Source organism: Labeo rohita, chromosome 22 (assembly GCF_022985175.1).
Source record: "Labeo rohita strain BAU-BD-2019 chromosome 22, IGBB_LRoh.1.0, whole genome shotgun sequence".
NCBI lineage: Eukaryota > Metazoa > Chordata > Actinopteri > Cypriniformes > Cyprinidae > Labeo > Labeo rohita.
Window position 1 is genome coordinate 42,704,756 of NC_066890.1, and position 11,970 is coordinate 42,716,725.

Genomic DNA, 11,970 nt, shown 5'->3' on the forward strand with positions numbered 1-11,970 from the left:
CAAACCGACAGGTTATCATAACTGATGTCTATTTGTTAATTGTAAACGTTTATATTCCTTTACATAGTTTCATAACGATATCTTGACTATAAATCCGATGACAGGAGCTCGATTTGACAGATCAAAACAAACAATCAATGAGATTTCACTGAGGTAAAATATCTACAGTTCTAACACAAACCCGTGTGTTACGTCTTTTATAAGTTTAATACTTTGTGTGGAAGTTATATCAACCTTAAAATCAAATGTTTCAAGAAATAAACTTACTTTAATGTACTCCTGAAGATGAAACGTGCGACTCTATGATTCTGACTGATTCAACTAAATCCCGCGTCAACATGGAACATACCAAATGAGAGCTGCAGGGGTCAACCATATAAAAAAAAAACCGTAAAACATATGAATGTTCATCTAAATAGCATTATTGTGAAGTGAAGTTGTTATAAACCTATGTATATTGCTATGTATAGTAATAATTGTGAATTTTACATTGAAAAGTGGCCTAAAATTGGTTTACTTTATTCTGTATGTTTTTTTAGATGGAACTTTCCATAATGTTGCGTTACATTCGCAAGCGGAACCAATAACACGTCCGTTGTGTCACAGCGGAACAGTTACAGTGTAACATCAAAATGTACATGTGAATCTCTGGCATGATCGTAAGTCTGATTTGAGTTTATAATAATACTTTTATTCTGCCTTATAGAATATTTTTTGGAACTGTTTAACTGTTATGTTGAAGACATTGAGAATGTAGGATCATACAATATGTAGTTCGGTAGTAATCATATGTTTATACGTCTCATGTTTTTAAACATATAATTTACAGTATTTGATAGTTGTTGTAAGTATTATTTTGCAATGCAGTTAAAAATGTCCTCTTTTTAATTAAAGAATGAGTGCTTACATTTGTGTACAAGGCAAGTAATAATAGTTATACCTACAGTTACTGCATAACCCTTCTATAATCTTGAGGTATTTATTACATATAATTATATTACATTAAACAAAAATAAATCAAATTAATTGGTTAAAATTAGTATAGAAAATTGCAATAACTTTATACATTTTCATATTTAAAGATTATAATTATTGTAAAAAAAATAAAAGTAATAAGGATCATAACATCATGTGGTGCCCCCCTTGCAACAATTATTAATTTTTTTCCCCACAGTATTTGTATTATGTTGAGTTCGTCTTTATAACTATCAAATGTCAGTTTTGCAAAACTGTACAAGCCACTTTTTCGATGCCTGCCTATATGGGGACTTCTGTGTGGTTCATTATGTGTGTTTTGATGGTACACAGTTGCATGAAATATGGCCATGAAACGGTTGTACATCGGTGGTCTCAGCCACACAGTGTCTGAAAAGGACCTCAAAGACAGATTTGGAAAATTTGGCGACGTGTCAGATGTGGAAATCATTACGAGGAAAGATGAAAATGGTAGGAATTCTGATGAAAACCAAAGAAAAGATTGACTGTTAAATGCAACAGAATGTTTGAGCTGAATTTAATGTAATATTTTTTATTTTTATTATTTACATTTTGCATGACATCTTTGTGATCTGTTTGCAGGAGCTCCTCTGAAGACATTTGGCTACATCAACATAAACATCACAGATGCCGAATACAGAAGATGTGTGTGCAGTTATTTAATAAGTTCTTTCTTGCTTTCTTTGTCATGCAGTAAATCAATTAGTTCATTTGCTTTTTTATACAGGTGTAGGCATCTTAAATAAATCCACATGGAAAGGTGGTACCTTGCTTATTCAGTTGGCAAAAGAAAGCTTTCTGCATAGGTAAAAAACTACTTCAATCAATAAATATTGGTTAAACTGTACTATATACACTAAATCTTTATGGGGGATTTTTCAGACTTGCTGAGGAACGACAGCAACTGGTTGAAATGGCCAAGACCCCAAAAATCATCCCTCAGGAGAAATTATTGGACTCGCTTAAAGCGGCCGGCGTTGAGAATTTCCACATGAAAGCTGCCGTTCCAGGAACAGAAATTCCCGGTCATGATGTCTGTGTGATTTTCTTTTGCTAATAACTTTTGTCCAGAAGTAAAAATGGTCAGATGCTGATTTAACATTGGTTTTGTGTTTATCCACTCTTCCAGAATTGGGTTGTGAGTAAATTTGGGAGGGTACTTCCTGTTCTGAATCTGAAGTCCAAAAGAAAAAACAAGATATCCTTTTACGTGTTACAATTCTAGTGGATTTAAGAAAGAATTAATTGGTAAACTCTGACACAGATATGCTTGCAATTGCCCTTTTGCTTGGAGGAACAACTCATTGAGATGTTCATAACCTTAACCAACCAGCTGCATTTTCCAACCTACATTTTTACATCTTTTTTAAAATTTGTAAAAAATCAACATACTTTTCCAATTAATTCGCTATCTACCCTTAATTCTTGAATACATCTTTAAGTATGATCCATCCAAACACTGCCACAACATTAAAAGACTGGAGACTGCAGATGACGTCACATCAGTGTCCAAGCTGACATGGGAGATTGAAGGTGGAGATGATGAAATCAGTAAGAAAAGGCGAGGAGAGTTTCCAGAGCAGAAACCATGTCCCAAAAAATCCAAAATAGACGTGAGTTTGTTTTTGGCTCAGAGAAATGGAATTAATGCAGCTGCCAAAGTGGCGATCCAACAAAACGGACTCTCTGCTACAAGGACAGGAAAACAAAAAACTGTTTCTGTTTTGGATGGCGACATCGACTCTGAAGATGAAATTAGAATGTTGGTTGCTCAAGAACATTTGAGGAACCCAAAACAAACCATTACGGAGGATGATGATGACAACCTGGAGGTAGTGGGAGATGATTTTATTGTCAAGTCTAACGTTTTCTGGGGTGGAGCGGAACAAGATGGCATAAGAAAGTCCCTAACTTCATCAAAAGACGATGAGGAATACGACTCTGCTGACACAGATGAAATACTCACCCAGAGAAAGACCCAAAAACCACAAGTTGAATCTCCAGCTAGTCAAGATTCTCCAACAGAATCTGAATCTGATGATGGTGGTGATGAGGCATCTGATGATGATGATGTTAGTGTAGATTCTGATTATGAAGCCATGATGGGGAACTGTTACCGTTTAGATCTTTCCCTAGCAGACTTGGAGCGGTTAGCTAAAAACGCAGAGGAGATATCAGATGATGAAAGTGCAGAAGAACCCCACCTAGAACCCCCAAGTGCACCACCCAAAACAAAAGGCAATAACCCAGAAGATATTCTCGCCTCGCTTCTTGAAGACGACACCCCTGAGAAAGAAAGTAAGAAGAAGAAAAATCAGGCGAGCACTGTATCTCTTCCTGCTTTCATTGGAACTAAGGATCTCTTTGGAGGTCCAGAGCCAAGCCTGAAAAGAGTCGCCGAAAGTATAGACTGCGAATCTTCTAAAAGACTCAAACAAGACATTAAATTGAAAGAACAAAGCGTCTCAGAAGATACAAGTCAACCGCAGGGTTCAAACTGTCCATCATCAACCACAAAAAGACTTGAGAATAAAGCGTCCATCTCAGAAGATGATTCTTCTAGTGAAGAATCAGAAAGCAGTGGTAAGGAAGATGTCTTTACATCTAAAACATCTTCAGCATCACAATCAGTAAGAACCATCACTGAAACCGAACTAAAGACTGTTAGTGCTAACTCAAAGACCCCACTCAAATCCAAGCAGACAAAAACCTCCAGATCCTCCAGTAGTGACTCTTCTAGTGAAGAATCAGAAAGCAGTGAGGAAGATGGTGCTAAAGCTTTCACTTCTACAACATCTTCAGCAACACAGTCTGTAAAAACTATTCCAAAAACTGAAATGAAGACTGTTATCTCCAACGAATCAAAGAGCCCAATCAAACCCAAGCAAAGGACCTCCAGGTCCTCCAGTAGTGACTCTTCTAGTGCAGAATTGGAAAGCAGTGAGGAGGAAGATAATGAAGATGCTACTGAAGCTTTCACTTCTAAAACATCTTCAGTGACACAGTCTGTAAATACCATCCCTAAAGCCGAAATAAAGACGCTTAACTCCAACGAAGCAAAAATCCCTGTCAAGCCCAAGCAGACAAAGACCTCCAGGTCCTCCAGTAGTGACTCTTCTAGTGAGGAATCTGAAAGCAGCGAGGAAGAAGAAAATGCTAAAGTCTCCATTTCTAAAACATCTTCAGCATCACAATCGGCAAGAACCATCCCAGAAACGGAAGTAAAAACTGGTATGTCTAATATCCCAATCAAGACCAAGCAGACGAAGACCTCCAGATCCTCAAGTAGTGACTCTTCTAATGAAGAATCTGAAAGCAGTGAGGAAGAAGATAGTGCTAAAGTCCTCACTTCCAAAACATCTTCAACCATCCCTGAAACCGAAGTAAAAACTGTAAGCTCTGATAACTCAGTCAAACCCAAACAGACTAAGACCTCAAGATCCTCAAGTAGCGACTCTTCTAGTGAGGAATCAGAAACTAGTGATGATGAGATGTCCAGAACTCAGACAAAGGATTCCAAGCCTGACAATTCAATGAACGTTCAGGTGAAAGCTGTTTCACATCCACCAGTTCTTTACTCAACTGTTGTTGACGCTCAGAAACAACAGCAGGACAACCAGAAACGTCTTGCGGCGCTGGAGCAACGACAGAAAGAAACCGAGCAACAGAAAAAACTCATTCAAGGGGCTCTTTCTAAAGTGGTGAGTAGAGCTAGTCAATAAAACTTTTATTTTAAGTATTTTACAATGCACAATGAATCAATAAATCAGTGCAACATTGGTTATTGTTTTTTTTTAGAAATGTATTTTCGTCATATTGTTTTATTTTTAATCCTCATTTTTCCTACTTTTTGCATTTTAGATTACCATTGTTATCACCTAACTCTCAAAAAGTAACGTTGTGATGTGTAAATTCATGTGTAGAATTTAATATGAGTGATTTTTACTTTTAGTTTAGTTTTATTTTTAATTTATTTGGACGAAATAGTATCCAATTTTATTATTGGCATACATTTTTTTTAAAGGCTTACAAAACTTACTAAAAAATAAAAATATTTTAAAAATTAAGATTTTTCAGTCATATGGCCTTCAAGTTTACAAACATTTCAAGTTATGTGACTAAATGTGACTAAATCTTTGATAATAAATACATATTTTAATTGTTTTGTAAATTGTGTACATTTTTTTTTTTTCTGTTGATTGACTCTATGTATGTGTCTTGATTATGAGAATTTCATTGATTTATTGTACATTAATTATAAAATTATCTCATCTATAGTGACAAAGACTTTTAATATCATTACATCCCTAATTTAAAGTCATTATTCACTGAAAATTGAATCTGTCTTACAGTGTTTTAAGCTTTTGGTGTCACTTACTCTAAGATGATCTTTTTCAGGACGCAGGGAAAGTGAACAAAAGCAAACACATTGTGTTTGATTCTGATGAAGAAGAGGATGAAACCACAAGCAGACCAGCAGAAAAACCAGGAAACCTGAAAAAAAGCCTTTTTGAGGACGATTCAGGATCTGATGAAGATCAAGAAACATCCACATCAAAAGAAAAGGCAAATATTAATAATAAGTTTGGAATTGGAAGTCAGTGTTTTTTAACTCTTTGATGTGCGCTTCATGTTTTTAATGTTTCCATCATAATTCCACAGAAGAACAACAAACCAGCTGGCACCAAGCTGTTCGACAGTGAAGATGAGGATGAAGGTGCTGAGAACGATCGTTTCCAGATCAAGCCCCAGTTTGAGGGCAAAGCTGGACAGAAGGTTTGGATTGAGAGTCTCTTTCAGGATGGAGAGATTTAAAGTTCGTTTGATTTCTCATTCATCTGTCATCATATTTATTCCAGCTCATGGCGCTGCAGGCCAGATTCGGAACCGATTCAAGATTCCAGGTCGATTCTAGATTTCTGGAAAGTGATGATGAAGATCAAGGTAATTTATTTAAGCATGTTCTTGGGTTTGAATGTGTTTGAAAGAAGTATTCACCAACTTCAGTGTTTCAAATTTCAGATGCGGCGGATCCAGAAAAAAATGTGGACGAACAACTTCTTGAGGAGAAAAAGAAAAGTCTAGACATCCTCCAGAGCATTTTAAACATCAACGTACAACCACAAAACACCAGAAAGGGCAAGATGTTCAAGTACGACTTCTTCAGATGTTCTTTAAACGCATGTTTTGGTCTCCTCATTTGTTTTTAAAGGTTTATGTGCCTTGTTTGGCTTTGCAGAGATGTTTCGAGCCTGCATTACGACCCGACACAAGAAGAACACGCTACTTTTGAGACCAAGACAGAGGAACCGAAGAAAGAAAGGTATTACGTGAACTTGTTTCTTTAATCTTAGTTGACTCACCGTGACGTTATTTAACATTTGCGTTTTTGTGTCGGACAGCAAAGCGGCAAAGCGAAAGAAACGCATAGAGGCTGAAAAACTCCCTGAAGTTTCTAAGGACATTTACTTTGACGTCTCTGTGGATTTAAAGGAAGTCTTCGGGATGTCTAAAGACAACCAGGAGGAGAACGAAACAGTGTTTTGGGATAAAGAGGCAGAAGAGACTGAAGATATAATTAAACCTATGGAGATTTCCTTCAGTTCTAATGTAGAAGCAAAAGAAGACACTTCAGGTGGATTCAAGTTCTCCTTCTTTGGCGAGGACGCAGCTACGGAGACGACCAACAAGACAGGTGCACCAATCATTTACATTATTTTTCATTGAAGTTAAATTGTTGAGTATACCCTTGCACTTTTAAATGACATTGTTTTGTCAAATATTTTCATTCGGAGTTGTAGTTTATGTTCTGGTTTCTTTTTTTGGGGGGGGGGCTAATAAGACGTGTACAAAATAGAGACATTAAAAGGAGCCAAGTTCTCTTGGCAAGTGGACCCTCGATTCCAAGACAGCAGTTCAGATGAGGAAGAAGTGGACGAGGTTGAGGAGGACCAATCTGCTTCCAGCAAAATTACAGAGTAATTAATAAATACATTATAAAATATGTGGGTAGTTGACAAATAAAAATTGGACTGTGTCCTATGGTGTGACATAGCAAAAATGTAGGGAAAAAAAAAAACTTAACATACAAATAACTTTGTGCAGTTACAAATAGCATGAGAGAGGTTTATCTTCTGTGTTAGAGAGTTTTTTTTTTTTTTTTCTCATTTTTCAATCACACCATAGGACACACTGTTACGTCAGCTACCCATGTACATATGTACAAGTACAAATACATTTTAAAATATGTAAAACAAAGAAAAATTAAAATACACCATAAAAGTTGTAAATATGAATTATTGGATTATGTTTTACAAGAAAGTAATATTTCAGTTTTCCTATTTAAAAATTGTTTAATTCAATGTGTTACTTGCCGTTTCTCATTGTTTGTGAAATTATCAAGCAATTTGTAGTAAATTTTACAAATTGTTTCTAAACCATTTTTTTCCACTGTGCAAATATTGAAGATCTTATTCCCTTTCAATGTATGTTTGGTGTATATCTATATACAAACAAAATTTAGTAAATCTGCTTTTGATTACATTTTTAATAAACTTACATTTATCTTTTGCGCAGGGAACCGACAACATCAAAAAAGATGTTTTTCTTTTTCTTTCAAGGTGACGAGCGGTTAAAAGGTGAGATTTAAACTTTGATTTTTTTTTTTTTTTTTTCACAAAAAAATCCATGCTCAATTAAAAATATCATGTCTACAGCATGTTTAAATGATTACTACTTTTCTTCAGAGGGGCCGGGAATGTTTTGTAGAAGCGTAAAACTACAAGACCAGAGGGAAGCCTGGGAAGAAAAGAGGACGTCACTCAGAGAGGTACCACAGATGTTAATTTCACAAATGTTTCATTATGACTTCAACTTGAAAATATATTAAAGGAGTGGTTCACTTCCAGAACAAAAATTTACAGATAATTTACTCACCCCCTTGTCATCCAAGATGTTTGTGTCTTTCTTTCTTCAGTTGTAAAGAAATTGTTTTTTGAGGGAAAAAAAATCAGGAATTATCTCCATATAGTGGACTTCAATGGTGCCCTTAAGTTTGAACTTCCAAAATGCAGTTTAAATGCAGCTTTAAATGGCTCTAATTGATCCCAGCCAAGGAAGAAGACTCTTATCTAGCAAAATGATCTGTCATTTTAGAAACAAATTGACAATTTTATACTTTTTAACCTTAAACGCTCGTCTTTTTTCTGGTCCAATACAGTTAGTGTAGGTCAAAAAACTCCCATCTCATTTTCTTCCCCAACTTCAAAATCGTAGGACAAAATGTTGGACGATTTTGACGTTGAAGAAGAAAACGAGACGAGAGTTTTTCGACCTACCCTTACTGAATTGACCCGGATTACACAGACTACGCATGTGCATCACAGAGCTAGACAAGATGAGCATTTGAGGTTAAAAAGTATATAAATTATCAATTTGATTCAAAAATGACCGATCGCTTTGCAAGATAAGACCCTTTTTCCTCAGCTGGGAACGGTTAGAGCCGTTTTGCATTTAAACTGTTCAAACTTTGGGGCACCACTGAAGTCCACTATATGGAGAGAAATCCTGAAATATTTTCCTCAAGAAACAATTTTTTATTGACTGAAGAAAGAAAGACATGAACATCTTGGATGGCAAGGGGGTGAGTAAATTATCTGTAAATTTTTGTTCTGGAAGTGAACTTTTCCTTTAAAATGCATATTATGTGCATATTATTAAAATATAACATTTTATGTTCAGACCCTTTGCTTGAAACGATTGCAAATTCCCAGTTCAACACATTTTAAAATTGTCGTGACATTTAAAAGGTACTGAAATTTGGTTAGCAGTTTATATTCATGACATTAATTAGTCGTTTTTCTCCCCAACAGGAATGTCGCAAGAAACACAGAGATGCCAAAAGACGCCAAAGGCCTTCGCTGAAGACCTGAACGATTTAAAGTATTCAAATACATTTTTTTTTACAAAAAAAAAGATAACAGAGACATTTTTCATATTCTGTTTAATAGCTGTAATTTATTATTCAAAATAAGTGTCTAATGCAATTATTCTCTTTGTATGATCGAAATGATTTGAGAATAAATGCCAGTTTGTACCACTAGAGGGCGGTGTGATAATACGTTCATGACCATTTCGGCGGTCTTCAGTGTTTGTTTTCATTCTCCACTCACTTTCTCCAAACCAGGGGATCAACCCACAAAGTTGTTTTCTACAAAACCTACCCTGTTCTTTTTACGTGTTTGCACGTGCCACACTAAAGACCGTTTAGCACGTATGTTCTGCACAGAAGATCATGCTAATGTTACATCATGCATATGCACAACTTTGGTTATTCCTTGTGTTTTTTTTTTTGCATCTAGTCACTCAGAAAGAATTACACAATGTCGACAGTGACAAAGCCACTTCACATCTGAGGGGAAAAACGTGTTTGTACGTGCAAAGTGATTGAGAAAACCCTTCAGCCTTGTCCTAGATACCATTTTGGCTCATGATAGTGATATTTGACCCCTAGTGTTTATTCTTACCCTTATCTGCAGACTCAAGCAGTTTACCCTAACTGGTGCAAAAGGGTAACTGAAGGCTTAACTCTTGTGTAAACTATTAAAAATATGGTTTCGATAACACATTTTTGTGATTTTTAACTAATATTTTTTACAGAAACACGTCTCTAAAATATGAAAAATATATCTTACATAATAAGAATCTGCATATGTGTACAAAAAATACACAGCTATATACAGGTCACTTTGTTGCCATTTGTAAATCAATGTTTTGAATGAACTGTCGCACGTATTAAATGGCAAATTCGATTAGACTGTGAATTGTTTTAAAGTTACACAAGCTCAGGCAAGTTGGCAGTAAACTTGTTTAGCGTCAGCTTGTGCAAAGGCCAAGAATGAAACATGCAATTAATCAAGGAGCAAAAATCTTACACTGTTATTTTAGTCTGATGATGAAACACTTAATAAATCTACAGGAACCTTTTGACTCTGCCCAGCTAGCGTATGTTGTATCTGTGTGGGTGTGTGTGTGTTTTAAGGAACATCATTGTACCATTCACTTTGGTTTGACTGACGGTGGTTTTCATCTGTATAGGCAAAGTGGCACGTACGTGGTTCTATAGTCATGAACACTCTGTTCTGTGTATAAACAGGACGCTGTGGTTTCCGATTTCACTGTGACATCACAGCTGGTGTCTATAGCTCGTGAAGGAATGAAGCAGCTGTTCTGCAGTGACATAAGTCGCCCAAAACTGACATTTTGTATTACCAAGTCGTATGTGTGGCCATCAGGCTTGATCATGTTTAATGCTGGAATATTATAGGTAAAATAAAAGGCACTCTGTTATGATGTTTTGAGTGTTTCTTAGCATGTTGCTAATGGTAAATGTTGAGTCTAGTTAGCATTTTACTGGTTTGTTCCAAAACAGCCACAAAAAGTACAATATTTTGGTTTCTAAGTTCATTTAGTTTGTTTATGGGATGATTTTTACCCACTTTGCTAAAGTTTTATCACTAAATATATTAATAACAAACCTCTCCTCAACAAACCACATGATTTTAGGAATTATTCGTGTCTGCAGAAAAAGTTCTTGATAGTGTGGAGATTAAAGTTTTGTCACATTAAGTTTATTCAGATTAGCATTTTGATTACAATTCTGTCACTGTTAAGCATGTTTTCGAAAGAGTTAACAAATGTTAAATTGTTAAATCCACGTTAAAACAGACTCTAACCTATTCAGGTTGTCCTTACAGCCTATTTTCAAAAGGCAGATCTCACATTTAAGCACTTTGTGACGCTAACTGTAATGCTAATGTGTGAATGGGGGATGGTAAGCCCAAAACGGTTCTGCTTTCTCCATTTTAACTTTAACTCAGCACAATCTCCTTCATTTTAAACTCCCCTTCTTGTTTTTCATCGGTTAACTTGTGTTTGGAAAGATTAGCCAGCTGTTTGACAGATATGAATGAACCGTGGATGTTTTTTTATGAGAAAGGGAGGCTAATTTCTGAGCGGGGAGGATCCGGAATGCGTCCTGGTTTGAAATATTTACATTTTACTAAGTAAATTCCTCTCATAGTGCGAATAACTTCCACAGTTACCTGTTAGTAATGCGTTGGCCAGCTCAGAAAGGCAGAGTCACGTGACTAGCCTGAGTCTGACTAGAACAGCCCTTCCCCCAAATGACACACAGACACACTGTGCCTGCAAGTGTAAACTGAGTGGTTTTACACATATTTTAAACTGCTTAGGACTTTGCATCTTATATAAATACGTAAATTATGACAATACACTAAAATATTAGCTTTAGCATTTCTAGAAACAAATGATTGACGTACAGTTGCAGTCTGTAGCAACAGATGCTATTGCGCAAGACTTTGCAATTATCCGTAATGCGTTTACTTATGAAAAAAAAACTTTCAAAAGTCAGTACTTTTCCATCTTAAAGGTCTTGTGTGTTTTTCACCCCAAACACTCCTCCCTCTGTTCCTCAAATCCCACCCCATCCTGCCCTTCGACTTCTCAAAGAGGACTTGTTTTTGGATCCATAACTATTACTGTTCACATCCAAACCTTAGGGCTCGGATAACATCGGCGTCTTCCGTGATAGGATGACGCTAATATGAGGGGCTGTCATCAACGGCCATTTTAAAGGCTTCCTGATTTCTGATTGGCTGTTGCTTTGGCTAATCATGTTAGTGTGTGACAGCAGGAATGTCTGTTTTTGCACTGAGGAATCAAAATACCTCTCTTCCAACCCTCCTTAGTTTTACACAAACAGTGTTTGGCACAGAAATGAGAAATAGGGGAAAGTTTAAAAAAGAAGGAAAGGGGACTGTGTTGAGTGGCACTAAAATTAGTAGTGTTCCAATATGCTTGTTGCAACAGGCTGAGGTTTATTTACTCAAAGGCATATAGTTAGTTCAGGGGTGTGTCGCTGTGCGGGTAGATCTGGTTGCACAGTAACAGTTT

At 36.2% G+C, this 11,970-nt stretch overlaps 2 protein-coding genes across 3 annotated transcripts in view; one reads left to right on the plus strand and one right to left on the minus strand.

Annotated features, from left to right (window-relative positions):
* The window catches only part of cenpp (centromere protein P), an 87,577-nt gene extending 76,454 nt beyond the window's left edge, over positions 1-11,123 (minus strand). The window contains exon 1 of one of the 2 annotated variants that reach the window (XM_051094195.1): positions 11,100-11,123. The gene's annotated coding sequence lies outside the window, so the exon portion shown is untranslated. Of the gene's footprint in view, positions 1-267; positions 382-11,099 lie in introns of those variants that run through there. The other variant, XM_051094194.1, reaches the window with a different exon arrangement.
* On the plus strand, positions 591-9,097 carry nol8 (nucleolar protein 8). The gene is made up of 17 exons (XM_051094188.1): positions 591-659; positions 1,309-1,446; positions 1,579-1,641; positions 1,724-1,802; positions 1,879-2,029; positions 2,126-2,194; positions 2,430-4,697; positions 5,395-5,562; positions 5,659-5,772; positions 5,856-5,940; positions 6,019-6,148; positions 6,236-6,319; positions 6,399-6,691; positions 6,839-6,974; positions 7,573-7,634; positions 7,743-7,825; positions 8,868-9,097. The coding sequence occupies exons 2-17, from the start codon at positions 1,320-1,322 to the stop codon at positions 8,925-8,927; spliced, it is 3,972 nt and encodes a 1,323-aa protein (XP_050950145.1). The 5' UTR covers positions 591-659; positions 1,309-1,319; the 3' UTR covers positions 8,928-9,097.
* Positions 11,124-11,970: the final 847 nt, after the last annotated feature.

What these genes read in the sequence shown, in the direction of transcription:
- nol8 (XM_051094188.1), top strand. Translation starts at nt 1,320, where the DNA reads ATGGCCATGAAACGGTTGTACATCGGTGGTCTCAGCCACACAGTGTCT. An exon ending in AGTCCAAAAGAAAAAACAAG is followed by an intron (nt 2,195 to 2,429) that starts ATATCCTTTTAC and finishes ATTCTTGAATAC; the next exon opens with ATCTTTAAGTATGATCCATC. An exon ending in AGAGGACGTCACTCAGAGAG is followed by an intron (nt 7,826 to 8,867) that starts GTACCACAGATG and finishes TCTCCCCAACAG; the next exon opens with GAATGTCGCAAGAAACACAG.